The 14,542-nt window shown below is 40.7% G+C and overlaps 1 protein-coding gene across 1 annotated transcript in view; it reads left to right on the top strand.

Annotated features, from left to right (window-relative positions):
• Positions 1 to 14,232, top strand: part of TAPT1 (transmembrane anterior posterior transformation 1) — a 64,386-nt gene extending 50,154 nt beyond the window's left edge. Inside the window, exons 9-14 of the mRNA XM_022566943.3 lie at positions 526 to 635; positions 2,057 to 2,116; positions 2,498 to 2,566; positions 6,131 to 6,207; positions 8,943 to 9,103; positions 12,002 to 14,232. Of these exons, the coding sequence (XP_022422651.2) occupies positions 526 to 635; positions 2,057 to 2,116; positions 2,498 to 2,566; positions 6,131 to 6,207; positions 8,943 to 9,103; positions 12,002 to 12,219 (695 nt within the window). The 3' untranslated portion in view covers positions 12,220 to 14,232. The remainder of the gene's footprint in view (positions 1 to 525; positions 636 to 2,056; positions 2,117 to 2,497; positions 2,567 to 6,130; positions 6,208 to 8,942; positions 9,104 to 12,001) is intronic.
• Positions 14,233 to 14,542: the final 310 nt, after the last annotated feature.

The raw sequence follows: 14,542 nt of genomic DNA, 5'->3' as shown, positions 1-14,542 counted from the left end.
ATTGACATTCTAATAAATATGGTAAAGGTGAGCAAATCTGACAAATAACATCTGTATGACAGTGAAATAAATGATTGATCAGTATCTTTAAGTCTTAGTGATCAAGGAGGGAAAACAATTTGTTCAGTTGACTTCAGCACATGTTCCTAGTAGTTATTCACTGTCACATTAAGGCAGCCAGAGAGTTTTACAAGGAGCCTGCTTAGTTAGCCGTCCCACCAGTCCTCCCGTGCTGGTCCGGAAGGAAGCCAGGGGCTCTGCTCACCACTGTGCCCCCTTCAGTAGGGGTTGGCACAGAGGAAGCACAGAATAAATACTTGTTGAGTGCCTTATCCTTTATCTGGATAAAATAGGGCTCTTCTGATAATTAATTGAATGCTGGTTCTCTCTCTATTATCACTTATTGAAAACGTTATAGTTTTGCCCTGTGGAGATTGCAGGTTTCTGTGGTAGCCTGTGATAGGATATTATGGATTCCCTTCATATTAAGAGATTTAATTGTCTCTCTTCTCCCCTACTTTATAGATCATCTCTGGGTGTTGTTTCCAGATGTCTGTATGGTGGTTACATCAGAAATCGCTGTGGATATTGTAAAACATGCCTTTATCACAAAGTTCAATGACATTACTGCAGATGTATGTATTTTAATAAGCAGTTCAGTGTTTGCTGTTGACTTCTGGTTAATATTATAAAGTTGTAGAAGAGCAACTTTAAGTTTACTGCATTTATGAAGAAAAATAGAAAAGTACTACTACTTTAAAGTTAGAATTATAATTTTAAATTTCTAAAAATAATTGTACTACTGAAAGTACATTATTTCAATATTAAACAGTTCTGGTTCCATACATTTGGGTAGAGGTATAGATTGACCAGTAGTTGAGATCGGGGTGTCAGTAACTCAAAACCATTATAAACTGTTAATAACCATCATAATCTGTCTACTTAAACTGTTTAAAAATCACATTGTTTCTATTTAAAACATTAGATATCAAAACTTCTCTCTCTGCCTAGATTGTTTAATATTTTATATTTAAAAATTGATTCTTTTTCTGTGATTATGAATAGGTTTCTGATAAGTCCTAGAAGACAAGAGCCTTATATTTTTCTAGTGAAAGCGTTTGCTGGAACTTTGAGAGATTTGTTTTATATTATAACCAGGTATTCTGTAGAATTTCCAGAAATAGAAATGGGACTTTAGGCTTGTTGTAAACAAAACGTAGGCAAGTTTTCTAGTGCAGTCCTCATTCCTACCTCAGGCCCAAAATGAATAGTAATTTCACCAGTTATCTAGATTTGGTTTGGTTGTGCTTTGTCTTAACTCTGATGCTTATTTTATTTCAAAAGGCAAAGACTTAAAATGTAATGCAGTTGCAGCTGCTACAATGTGATGATTGGATTATGGGGTTTCTGAATGTTTTAATATACTTGAATAAAATATAATTTTGCACTTCTTTGCATAAACGGTGATAAAGTAATTTTACCCTTTACTCTCTTGGCTTCCTCCAAACAAGAATCCCTTTTCATGGGATCATTTTCTCAGCAACATAAGTCAAAACTAATAGGCTTGATTCTAATACTTCGTGCAGTTTTTAGTGGAATACAAGTGCCTTCATAACTATATTCTCTAACTCAGCTTTATATCATGTTTAGCATTCATTTTTCTAAGAAGGCATCATTATCATTAGATATACAGTAATAATAATTTTTAAAGTGTTCATTTAATTTAAATTTTCAGAATTATTTTCTGTGCCTTACACTACTTAAAATATAACCACTCCTCCCCAGATTCTAAACTCTCAGGATCGTAATCGTTGAATATTTATCCCTCTTTAAGAGAAACCTTTACAAAGCCTGTGAACTTACCAGTTGGGAGAATTGAGGCTATGTTTTTCCCTTATTGTAGGAAAACGAATAAGAGAAAAAACTACCCAGATGTCGCTTAGTTAGTAGCACCTTCTTTCTGGCTAGTTATTGAACATCTTATCTACAAGGTAAATCTTTCCACGTTGTATGTTTGCACTATATTATGTAATATTTCTTTCTTACTTGTCTTCAGGTCTACAGTGAATATAGAGCCAGCCTTGCTTTTGACCTTGTTAGCAGTCGACAGAAAAATGTGAGTATTATATTGAAGACATAGTCTGAAGTTAACTGAACAATGGTTTAATTCAGCATGGGATATTAATTAAGGGAAAGCTAGGTAAACTTCCTACTTATCTCTGTTCTTGACACTAAATGTTTACAAAATAATAAAAATAATACTAATATGTAACATTACATAGGGTATGGTTTCTGCAGTGTTGTAACAGTTATGCAACTTTGTATTTCAAACTTCTTATGAACACTTAGGTGACCACATCATTTTACCACATTACACTATAGGTGCTAGGTTCTCGCTCACAGCCTCACCTGTTTATAACATTTGCTGGCGATGAGTGAATTGTACTTTTTAAACGCTGTTGAATCCCGTAAATCCTTTTCCCCTTTCTCTGTCTAGGCATATACTGATCACAGTGACTCCGTGGCACGGAGGATGGGGTTTATTCCTCTCCCACTAGCTGTTCTAGTAAGTCCGTACTTCTTTTCCCTTTTTTATGACGAGATGACTGTCATTATAGAATATTAATAAATGGATTATCAATAAGTTTGTTTTAAAAGGACTTGATATAAAAATTAAAGGTACATGACTTAGAAGGAAATTTTGTTTTATAGTATCTCCCTTTTGGATTTTGAGCCATCCAATAGGTAAATGATATTAAGGCTCTATTTTATGTAATGGCTTTCCTGACAAGGAGAATATTCATTTTTGCGTATTCATTTGGCAACGATGCTTCTTTTAGAGTGGAAATACCTAGTGGTAGGCATTGATGTGGCCACTGTAACACATATTGGTGGAAGTATAAGTTGATTCAGCGTTTCTAAAGGGCACTGTGACGGTATTATGCTTTGATGAAGTAATTCCAGTTCTAGGAATTTATCCTAAGAAAATAGTTATAAAAGGCACATGATGATTTATAGGCAAGGTTATGCATCGCAGTGGCATTTGTAGTAGTAAAAATTGGGCAACAGATGAAATAGATAAATTTGGTACGCACAAATGAAGAAATACTCTGTGTTCGTTATAAGCACTACTTCTTAAATTTTTTCCGAAGTTTTTACAAGGAGATTTTCTACTGCTATACACAGGAAATATCATATATATTTTTTAAATAATAGCACTGAAATTTACTAGATCAACCAAAAAAATTAGTCATCAACTTCTGATATTTTAATGAATTGCTCAGAACAGCCTTGCATATAGTTACTATAATATTTAATTAAGGCTGTAATAATGTTAATTAAGAAGATTTGCTGGCTGCACTTATATATGATTATATTCTTTTTTGGGGCGGTTTTGGGGGGTTTTTTGTTGTTTTTTAAAAAATTTTTGGCTGTGTTGGGTCTTTGTTGTTGCACACGGGCTTCCTCTAGTTGCAGCCAGTGGGGGCTCTACTCTTAGTTGGGGTGCATGGGCTTCTCACTGCGGTGGCTTCTCTTGTTGCAGAGCATGGGCTCTAGGTGTGTGGGCTTCGGTAGTTGTGGCACACGGGCTTCAGTAGCTGTGGCTCGTGGGCTCTAGAGCGCAGGCTAAGTAGTTGTGGCGCACAGGCTTAGATGCTCTGCGGCATGTGGGATCTTCCCAGACCAGGGCTCGAACCTGTGTCTCCTGCACTGGCAGGCAGATTCTTAACCACTGCGCCACCAGGGAAGTCCCTATATTCCTTTTTGGCTACCTATTCTCATATCAAAACAAATGCCACCTTTTTGTCAAAGGACATCTGAAGTTCTCTTATAATGCAGAGTCCCATAGAAATTAACTAAGAGAGGTATAAAGAAGCTGTAGATTATACCAACTGTAGTTTTGACCAGCTTGCATAACTTTTTTTTAGAGGATGGATGATTAATAGATTTAATGTTATTTAAACTTCAGCAGGACTTTTCTAATAACCACATCCTAAATGTTTTCAGTTGTATTAGGAGCTTGTTTTTATTATGTACTAACTAATTTGGCTTTCTTTTGCTTGGGAAAAGGAGCTCCTAGAATTTTGGAAAAACAGAAAAATTTTCAAGAGTAAAGTTATTTGTTAAAGGTTTAAGAGATTGATGAAATAGAATTTAAAATTTTTCTACATTTGTTTTCTACAACTGGAAAAAGGATACAACAGTGTGAGAATAAATCTAGGTTGCCTGACTTTTTTTTTTTTTTTAAAGGATTGGTTAAGTGGTTGGATTTAAGTGTGTCCCTGCTTTGCCAAATAATAATTATTTATCTAGTAACTTATTTGCCAGAAAACTCGATTCATAATTAGTATGCATTTTTTAAATTAGTAGATTTTTTAGATTTTCCTTCAGTCTTTGTCTTACTCTTTAAATAAGTTTTTATGGTTGTTATATGAAAAGATTTGAGTTTAATTAATAATTGATTAGCAGAACACTTCTGGGAAACCTCCTGTAGTTTCAAAGGGGATTACGTAGTTATGCGAGGATCCAGCAGGTTTTCTTTTGCAGCGCTTTTCTCACAGAGCACCAGAACGACACCCTAGCTTTGGCAGAAATCTTGGGGCCCTGAAGAATAAGCTGAGGCCTCAGTAACTAAGATAATTCTTTAATTAAGGCCAAGAGTGGCAGTGTTTCCTTGTAAATGTTACCGTTGGTCCTAGAATGAATTCATATCCAAGAAAAGTAAAATAAATCATATGTTAAGGTCTCAAGGAAATTGGACTTGGGACACATGTATCTTAAAGTTGCCTAATAATATACTGGGTAAAAATGAAGTCGTTTAAGCCTGGAATGTGATCGTTGGTTTGCCTTTCCTAGTAATGAATAAAATTCTAGAACCATGTTACTTTCCATCACAAATGTTTGTACGACAGGTCATTTCCCCATTAGAGACTGTGACAGAGATGACGACTTCCATATCTTTCCTCATCGTGAAATTTTATTGACTATATGGCAGCCCATTCTGTCTATCTCCTCCCAATTGCTCTTTTATTAAAAGCTTTTTTTTTTTTTGCGGTACGCGGGCCTCTCACCACCGCGGCCCCTCCCGTTGCGGAGCACAGGCTCCGGGCGCGCAGGCCCACGGGCCCAGCCGCTCCGAGGCATGTGGGATCCTCCCGGACCGGGGCACGAACCCATGTCCCCTGCATTGGCAGGCAGACTCTCAACCACTGCGCCACCAGGGAAGCCCTATTAAAAGCATTTTTTAAATGTCATTTAAAATGTATCTTATGATGTTTATTTAGAGACCCTTCCATTTGATGATAACATTACTAGATAAGGTCAGTTATTTTCCCTGATTTTCTGTTTTCACCAAGCAGTCCCCCTATACCCTAATATGTGGGCTTATTATTAAGCTGAACCTATAATGTGTAAACATTTTCCAGCAACAGATCCCACCAGATTTATTCAGCAAACTTCCAAGGATAGTGCTGTTACTCCTATGTTTCTGTGAGATAAGTAAGAAAATAGGTGTTTCATCATAACTATCCAAAGGAGGCAGAACGTTTCTGGCCTTTAAGTAATTAATTTTGTAATAGTATTTAGTTTTTTTAAACAGTACAAACCCCCTAAGGTTCCCTTTTCTCTCTCCCCCTGCAAGTCATTGGGGGTTCTTAGAGAGTCAAAGAAAAAAGGACAGAAACAGCAGGAGCAAGGGAAATGCCCACTCAATGCTTCTAGTTCTGGTAGGGACACATGCAGCAAGATGAATTCGTTTGTATCTTCCAGAATAATTTTTATGTTAAAAGTCAGCTGATTTGCATCTATGTATTAACATACAGGTAAACATGTCATTCATGAGCTAGGTATAGTGCCTGACTTTAGAGGCAGCAGTTGAACGTGGCATTAGCCACAGCCATCCTGGATTTGTCTAAAGAATCCAAATCTACCACAGAAGCTTTCACAAGCAGCCAGATTCTGATATGAATCAACAAAACTAGAACTGCTTTCTTCAGTTTAGACAAAGGCCACAGGTATGTGCCCAAAGTGTTAAAATCCACATGGAGAAATCTTTATTTAAATATTAACTAATAACTCTGTTTGTATGTTTTGTTTATGTGTTTTGTTGTTTTGGTTTGTTTCTGGCTAGCTCATCAGAGTTGTAACAAGCTCAATTAAAGTGCAAGGGATCCTGTCTTACGCCTGTGTCATACTCTTCTATTTCGGGTAAGATTAACCATTCTTGAATATGTTTTTGGTTATACAGTAAAGTATAAATGCAAGATGTGATGGAAGCTAATAGCAGCTAAATCATAACAATATGCCCATCCCAACTGTCTTGGGTCTCCCTTGACAGCATGTATCTGCAAATGTATTTGTGACTCAGTTAAATTCTAGTTAAATTAAATATGCTGTTTGGTAGTAGTATTAATAGCACTTTAGATTTAATTTTAATCTTTTAGTGAAAGCATTTAAAGCCCTTTCTGCCTAGGACTTAAGTTTCACCCATGTTTTATGATAAAATCTGCCATTGTAATCAGATATTGTTCTGTGTTTTAAAAAAATCTTTGTTTCTACTATGTTTGCCATACTGATTATTTAGCATGCTCTAGGCCTATGTCATATAAACCCAAAGGAGATGCAGAAGTGTATCATTTCTCTGCCTGTGACTGGTTAAACTTTTATCTGCAGATTTGTTGGTCTCATGCGGCTTATATCTTGTTGGGAAAGACAAAGGGTAACAAATTAACAACTAAAATACCTTAAGATAGTAGTAAGCGGTATGAAGAAAATAATATAAAAAGGCATTTTTTGCCACTGCTAGTTTTTTCATGACGTGAATTTATGATAAAGTAGCCCCGCCTAGCTTTAGGTTCACTTACTTTAGAAGAAAGGGACCCCATCCCTGGTCCCTGTGCTCACGTGCAGTGGCGCATCAGGAGCCATGCTCTGGGCGGCAGTCAGAACTGAGTATCTCGAGAGGAGAAAGTAAGGAGAGGATAAGCGTAGCGGTAGTGACCTCAGCCAGAGATTCACCCAGAATCTGCCCCTGGGACGAGGTCCGCTTTCCAGAGACATCTGGGTATTTCCAGTTCCACGTTTTGGGTGTGTTTTCCTACACTGCTGTCTGCCTGCTAACTGACTCAGCAGGTGCTCCAGAGGTGCCTGATGCAGGATCCCAGGAGCAGTCAGTTTTCACCATCTCCACCAAGTATGTGACTTACAAATAAACTTTCTACGCCCTCAGTGCCGCGTTCAGGCTACGCGGCCAGTGTCAGTGATGCCCAGAGCAAGATGTGGTTCTGATCGGATTGCATACCATTTACTGTTTGAATGAACATAGAAATGCTTTACTGTATTAAGGTAACTTTCATCAGTTACTGCCATTAAAAAACGTGAGATCCTCCTTCCCTGGCACAGATGCTCACACTGCCCTCCGAAGTTCTTAGTATCATTCCTTGTTTATCTCCACCCTGCCAGGCAGAGAGTGTGGGCAAGGATGGCCGGCAGTCCGGCGGACCCCGGGAAGGGCCTGGGCTTCAGCTCTGAGGGAGGTGAACCACTGGAGTCTTGTGAGCACAAGAGTCCTGTTTGGGTTTTTGTAAGCTTGAGATCCTACTAGACATCCCCTAGTGGTGTCAAGGAAGCAGTGGAAGGGCTGAGTAAGGAGGGCGGGGGAAGTTGGGGCCGGCGGTAAACCTGGAAGAGTGGCGCATGCACGCGGAAGGTCCTTGCAGCCTTGGGTCCATGTGAGGCCCTCGGTGCTCCGGAGTAGGGAGTGGGGAGGCCGGGGAGAGTGAAGGAAGCCTGTTTGCTTCTTGTTTGACCTCCTTCCACGTCCCTCTTCGGACTTCCCCTCACTGACACGTAGTTCCGTGTCACTACCAGGATTTCGTATCAGGCCTAAGAAATAGCCACCCCCGTCTTCACTCACTGTAGAACTGACCGTGAGGTCCTTGGTGTTGTGCCATTTAAGGGCCCCTATTTGTGTGACGATACCAGTGTGAAGAGTTTTTTTCAGAATTTTTGCCAGATTTGTTTCAAATGCCTAAAAAGGTTATATACCTTTTGGCCCAGAAATCCCACTTCTGTAATTATGTATTTTGGAATTTATCTTAAGGAAACACAGATTTAACGTAAGTTTTCCTAACCAGAAACTTTTTAATAGAAGCAAAATTTAGAAATAGCCTAAGTAACCAGAAATTAAGGGCTTTGAGGGGCTTTGTTATACGATAACCCATATAGTGAAGCATTGTGAGACCATTAAGATAATGTCATTAAGGAACACCAGCGGTTCTGGAGAATATTCATGATGTATTGTCATGTCAACAACAACGCTGGTAATAAAATAACAAATTTTGTTGGCATTTCTGTGTGCTCAGCACTGCTCTGAGCACCTTACTGAAACCACCTCTTTATGGATTAACTTGTTAGGAAATTCACTCAGATCCACACAGGTCCTGAGCAGTGGAGTCAGGATTCGAACTCAAACACTTGGCCCCTGGAGTCTCTGCACTCGCTCTGAACTCCAGTCCCCTACTGCCTTCTGAAGAGACCCCATTTCTGGACAGTGAGAAGTATGAATAGACGTACATTCAGAGCAAAAATGACTGAAGGATAATATACCAGATGTCACAGTGATTTGCACTGGAGTGTGGCATTATAAGTTTTTGTTGTTGTTTTTATCTGCATTGACTAAATGTATTTGTTTTACAATAAAAGAATAAATGTCAAACAATTTAGAACCAGGTGAGACTTCTAAGTATAATTTCTTCTTATAAAGAAAACTAAGGAGTTTTTCAAAAATGTTCCCCCATGGTAAAGAAACCTCCAGAAACTCGGGTTTTGCATAAGGAACTGGGCCCTGCAGCGCCTGGGTGATCCTCTCTCTCCCTCCCCTCTACCTGCCCAGTGACTGAGAGGGACTCCTACAGTAGTTGGTCGTTTCTTTCCGGTTTTAGGTTGATATCTCTGAAAGTACTGAACAGCATTGTCCTGTTGGGAAAATCATGCCAGTACGTGAAGGAAGCCAAAATGGAAGAAAAGTTGTTTAACCCTCCCCCAACCAGCGCTCCCAGCAAACCATCCAGTAAATCACAAAATAAATGTAAACCCTCTCAAGGTAGGTTTGGTTCTTTTTATCACTTCTATGAATCATTCTATAATGAATTAATTGTCTGAACTCCACTTAATAAAAAAATCACTGTTCAGTCGATGTTTAGCAGTGCTTTCAAGATTGGATTTTGCTTTGCTTAGCTGTTGATTTTTAATGTTCATGCTGTGGATCTCATCACAGGTGCCCCTAACGCAGTGCTCCGAGCTTTTTCACTCCTTCGTTGGTTGTTCGGTAGATGATTGTTGGGCACCTCTTACCTGACAGGCCCAGGGATACAGCAGTGGGGCAGGCAGAGCTGGACCATCGGGGAGAGAGAGGGAGTGGATGTGCACTATGGCAGGTGGCTGTAAGTGCTGTGGAGAAAACTAAAGCAGACTCAGGAGAGGGACTGTGGTGGGAGTTGGGGGCACTCCCCAGCCGTGAGGAGCCGGCATCCGGGCAGAGACCGAGCCTTCCAGGGAGGAGCCTCCCAGGCACAGGCCATGCGTCCAGAGGCCCCAGGCAGGAACATGCTTGGCATGTCAAGGGACAGCCTCTCCCCCGGGATCGGGAGGGACTGGAAGGGGGTCCAAGAGGCTGCCCAGGGCTCCGGGTCACCCAGGGCCCTGTGGGCTCTCAAGGATCTCAGCTTTTCCTGTGTGAAGGGGTTGTTGCAGGGCTTGGAGCGGAGGAGTGACACGATCCCGCAGACATTTCAAAAGGACTGTTTTCAGTCTTTGTGGAAATTAACCTCAAGAAGGGTGAGCCCAGAGCTTCCATGGTGGTGCAGTGGTTAAGAATCCGCCTGCCAATGCAGGGGACACGGGTTCGAGCCCTGGTCTGGGAAGATCCTACATGCTGTGGAGCAACTAAGCCCGTGCGCCACAACTACTGAGCCTGCGCTCTAGAGCCCGCGAGCCACAGCTACTGAAGTCCACGTGCCTAGAGCCCGTGCTCTGCAACAAGAGAGGCCACCGCAGTGAGAAGCCCACGCGCCGCAAGGAAGAGTAGCCCCTGCTCACCACAACTAGAGAAAGCCCGCGTGTGGCAACAAAGACCCAACACGGCCAAAAATAAAATAAATAAAATAAATTTATTTTAAAAAAAGAAAAGAAGGGTGAGCCCAGAGGTGGAGGCCAGTGGGGAGCTGCCTGGCTCAGTGCATGGGTCAGCATGTGAGCGGGCAGGCTGACCAGATTCTGGATGGGTTAGGAGGGGCCCAGGGCTTGCCAGTGAGGTTGTACCATGGGAGAGGAGTTGAGGATGATTCCAGGGCTTCTGGCCTGGAAGATTTGGAGGAAGAACTGGGGCAATGTGTGTGACAGGTAGTATATGAGATGCTGGAGATACAAAGGTAAATAAATCATGCTTTAGCGCCTCACAGACTGACAGGGGAGACAACAAAAGTGGATAATCCAAATTGGTGAGTGAGGTTATAGACAGGGGCGTGGAGGGCACAGGAGAGGGGCCCTTCCTGGAGGTGGTGACACCTGAACTAAATCCTGAAGGGTGAGAAGAAATAGGCCCAGGTGAAGATCGGGGCACGTCAGGAAAGGGACCAGCGTGGGCTGAATCGTGGAGGCCTGAAAAAGAAGAGAACTAGTGGGTCAGTATTCCAAGCGTCAAGTTTGTTCTGGAAGGAATAAGAGATGAGACTAGAGCTGGGCCGGAGGCCAGTCTGAAGAGAGAGCCATGCTCGTCATGTATGCTTTATTTTAAAGTAGAACAGAAACTTGTGATTAACTTGAAAATAATTTTTAATTTTAAAGAACACATAAGTACCATTGGTGATATGGGGTTGCATTCGTTTCAGCTACCTGGATAGTTCATAATGGGTCCATATGTGATCTGTTAGGCTAGGCTCCTTCAGCACAGTAAGGAACTAATAACCATCAGTCTTGCTTTCAAGAAGCCTCTAATTGAAGAGGGGATAAAGCCTGTAGCACGCACTGCAGTTCAGGTTCACTGGATCCAGAGTCCTGTAATAAGAAGTGCATTTTGGGCGAGTGCCTTTGTGTCTGGTCAGGATGTTTTGGAGGTCAGGAGACCACTGGCCAGAGACCTTTCAGGAAGATATTGCAAGTCGGGCAGCTCGGGCCCAATTTGCATATGAACAGAGGGGCTGGCTGTCAAGACAGCATGGAGTCTATCAGGTTCCAAAAGAAGCAAAGGACAGCATGAGGGAGGGACGACCAAGAGAGATGAATGTATTCATCGTCTCAACCGTGGCAACGGTTTCAACAGGTGTATATATGTGTCAACACTCATCAGATTATCCATTTTAAATATGTACCATTTGTGGTATGTCATCCTTACCTTGATGAAGCTGCTCTTATAAGGACTGAATGTATGATTCAGAGATTGGTGGGTCCAGGCCCCCAGACCACTGCTCCTCAGGCCAGGCTCAGGATCGCCATGGCCCAAAATACACATTAGAGGTTTTGTCCATTGATTTGTTTTTACTTCTGATTTGGACTTCCTGGACATGAAATGCTGACTATGTCTAATGTGACTACACATAAGAGGTGGAATGGATTAGAGTCTACTTAGCCCTGATGCCCTGAGTTTAGGAAACAATGTTAATTTTTCAGCTCTGGCAACAATCTTATTATTGGTTTTATAGGAGGAGGGTTGTTACATAGGAGTTCTGATCTTTCCAGAATCAGGTAACAGTGTTATTTGTGTGACATGATCCACATAATAGCTTTTATATAAAATTTTGGATGAGGAAACAGAAATAGTGTAGCCTCTGAGTTTCATTATACACTCTGGGGCTTATACAGCATGCTATTTGGCTATTACTCGCTTTATCCAAAAGCATGGATAATCAACGTTTCTTTTCAGTACCACTATATTGGTAAGCCTGTGGTTATTATAAGTTGGGGGGAAACCCTCTTCTAATTAAATGAATCTGTTTTTCCACAGAAGAAAACCTGTCTGCTTCAGTCACCAGCCAGCCTCTTCATCAAAAGGAAAATGTCGTACCACTACTTGTGACAAGCAATTCTGATCAGTTCCTGACGACTCCAGACGGTGACGAGAAGGACATAACGCAAGAAAACTCTGAATTGAAACACAGATCCTCAAAGAAAGATTTGTTAGAGATAGACAGGTTCACAATTTGTGGAAACCGAATTGACTGATTTCTGTAGCTGCGTGTGCCAAAGATACAGAGTCCCGGGGCAGCACGTGCTGTGCTACCAGGATGGACAGATGCTGAAAATGGCACTTAAATATTTATTTAAGAACTTAAATTATTAATGGAAAGCAAATCTTAGTGTCCTTCTTCCAGTGATGTGCTCTGGCTGAAGGTCAGGTCACGTGAGTCCGCCAGCAGTGACCTCCAGCCTTGACTCCTTGGAAAACTTGACGGATTAGGAAAAGTTCCTCCTGCTTGGCAAAGCAGCAGAATCTCTCTGGGCCCGACAGGAGCAACACGGACATCACTTTTGCTTTGTCAATCTGTGCTTCCAGAAGATCGGATTTTGATGTGAGTCCTCTTCAGTATAAGGATATACCTGGAAAACTGTGAAGCTCTTAGCACGATGCTCCCTTTCCAGCCTCACTCTGTTTCCACAGTTTTCAAACGTCACTTCATCTGCCAAGCCATTAAAAATAATAATAATAATTAAACTTAAGTCAAGTGTTCTTACCACCAGAATAATCTTTGAAGATGTACCTGAATTAGAATAAAAAGCTACCTTAAATAAGACATGATGAATAGTAGCACTTTATAGAGAAAAAATAAAAGACCCTAAGCCAGTTTATTTAAAAAATATTAATTAATGAAAGTTATGCATCACTGAGAAAATGTTTCATAATTTTTCAGTTTACTCTTTACAGCAAACGTGAGCTGTGTATTGTTTCATTGCAGTGGATAAAATAGGAATTCCCTTACAGGAAGGCACTTCCTATGCTGAGAAAGCGGAGCAGCGTTAACTTTAACTATCGTTAACTGGTTTCACTTTAAACTAATTAACTGCTTCCTAAACTGTTACAGTTAAAAGGATTTGGTGTTGAACAGGCTGAAGAACTGTCAGTGTACAAAATTCAAAGGTGTTGACTTCAAGTGGGTTTTCCAAACAACAGTTTTGAAGTCCATCTTCTAGCGGACGGGGCAGCATCTTGCTCCGGCTTCTGGAGTGCATGGGTGGGTCTGCCTGTGTGCCTGCGCCTGGGCGGGCCTGTGTTGTGTGGGGAGGTGTGGCTGTCACGTGCACCTGTGCCAGGCTGGGCAGGCTGTGTGGGGGAAGGGAAGTGGGGTGTTCGGGGCGTCCAGGTGGCTGCCTGGGTGTGGACAGGTGTTTGTGCGGGGATGTTGGGAACAGCGGCCAAAAGGTGCTTTTTGGTTTTGTTTGAGATCAGTATTCCATTTCTGCTTAATCACTGGTTTGTGGCCCACGTCATAGGACAGGTTATTTTCCACCACACTTTACCTTGAGGAACCTTTCTGCACTTTTATAAAAATTTTACAGGGTCTAATTTCAGAATGTCCAGGTGTTAACCGTTAACTGTTAACTTCCTTTGATGGTTTCATTTTAAAGTTCAGCTCTTGTGCTGATATTTCCAGCACGTGATGTGCAGAAGGTAAATTGTAGCTGGTTGGTCTGTTTCCTGGGTGAAATGTGAAAAAGCAAGCTTTAATGCTTTGGCTTGTTCCTCTGAAAAACAAAAGTGGATTTTAATGTTTTACATTAAAGCTAAAGAAATCGAAATTAACGTTTATGTAGGCTAAAAAAGAAAATTGTACAGAAACGCTTTTGTGAAACCAGGAACTATTTTAACTTAAAGATGAAAGACTTTAAATTGTTTTGTGTATGTTTCAGTGAAGGCCCGTTTTAGGATTATTATTCTTTTTTCCATCTTCTCTTCACCAACATAAGGAACAGTGTCTGTGAGGAATGGGAACAGTTTGGGGATAAATTTGCCAAACACAGCCCTGATCAGAGCAAAAATATGATTTGGGTATATCTTTCAGTTCAGCTTGAATTACTCTGTTACTGTGCTGTCAGGTTTGAAAGATCTTTTTTTGGCAGAATATATTGGGAGTTTGGAATAATGTTCATTTCTTCTGTTAAAATGGCATTCAGTACTAATTTTATAAGTGCATCTTGTGTGAAACTCAATAAATTCAATTTTATAATCTTTTTTAAAAAGGTCACTGAATTTATTTTAATAATATTTACTACTGTATTCAGTGGAGTGAATTTCCCACTCTATAATAAGAATTTACTTCCAATTCACAAGTGACAGGACTGTCTAATTTGAATTATTCTTTTGGTTTTAATGGGAGAAAAATGTTTGATTTTTGTCTTTGGAGGAAAAAAATAGGCTGGGTCTTGATCATAGACCATTTAATATCTCTCAGCAAATTAAGGTACTTCATTTTGCAGCTATTTGAATGTCACACCATGTGCTTTTCACATCTGGGAGTCAAGTTTAAGACAGTACTTTGGTTAAAAAAAA

This window comes from Delphinapterus leucas, chromosome 5 (assembly GCF_059928025.1).
Source record: "Delphinapterus leucas isolate spDelLeu-1000000601 "Yukka" chromosome 5, BTC_Dleu_Yukka2, whole genome shotgun sequence".
NCBI classification, from domain to species: Eukaryota; Metazoa; Chordata; class Mammalia; order Artiodactyla; family Monodontidae; genus Delphinapterus; species Delphinapterus leucas.
The sequence above is the reverse complement of the archived record's forward strand: the minus strand, read 5'-3'. Positions and strand labels throughout refer to the sequence as shown.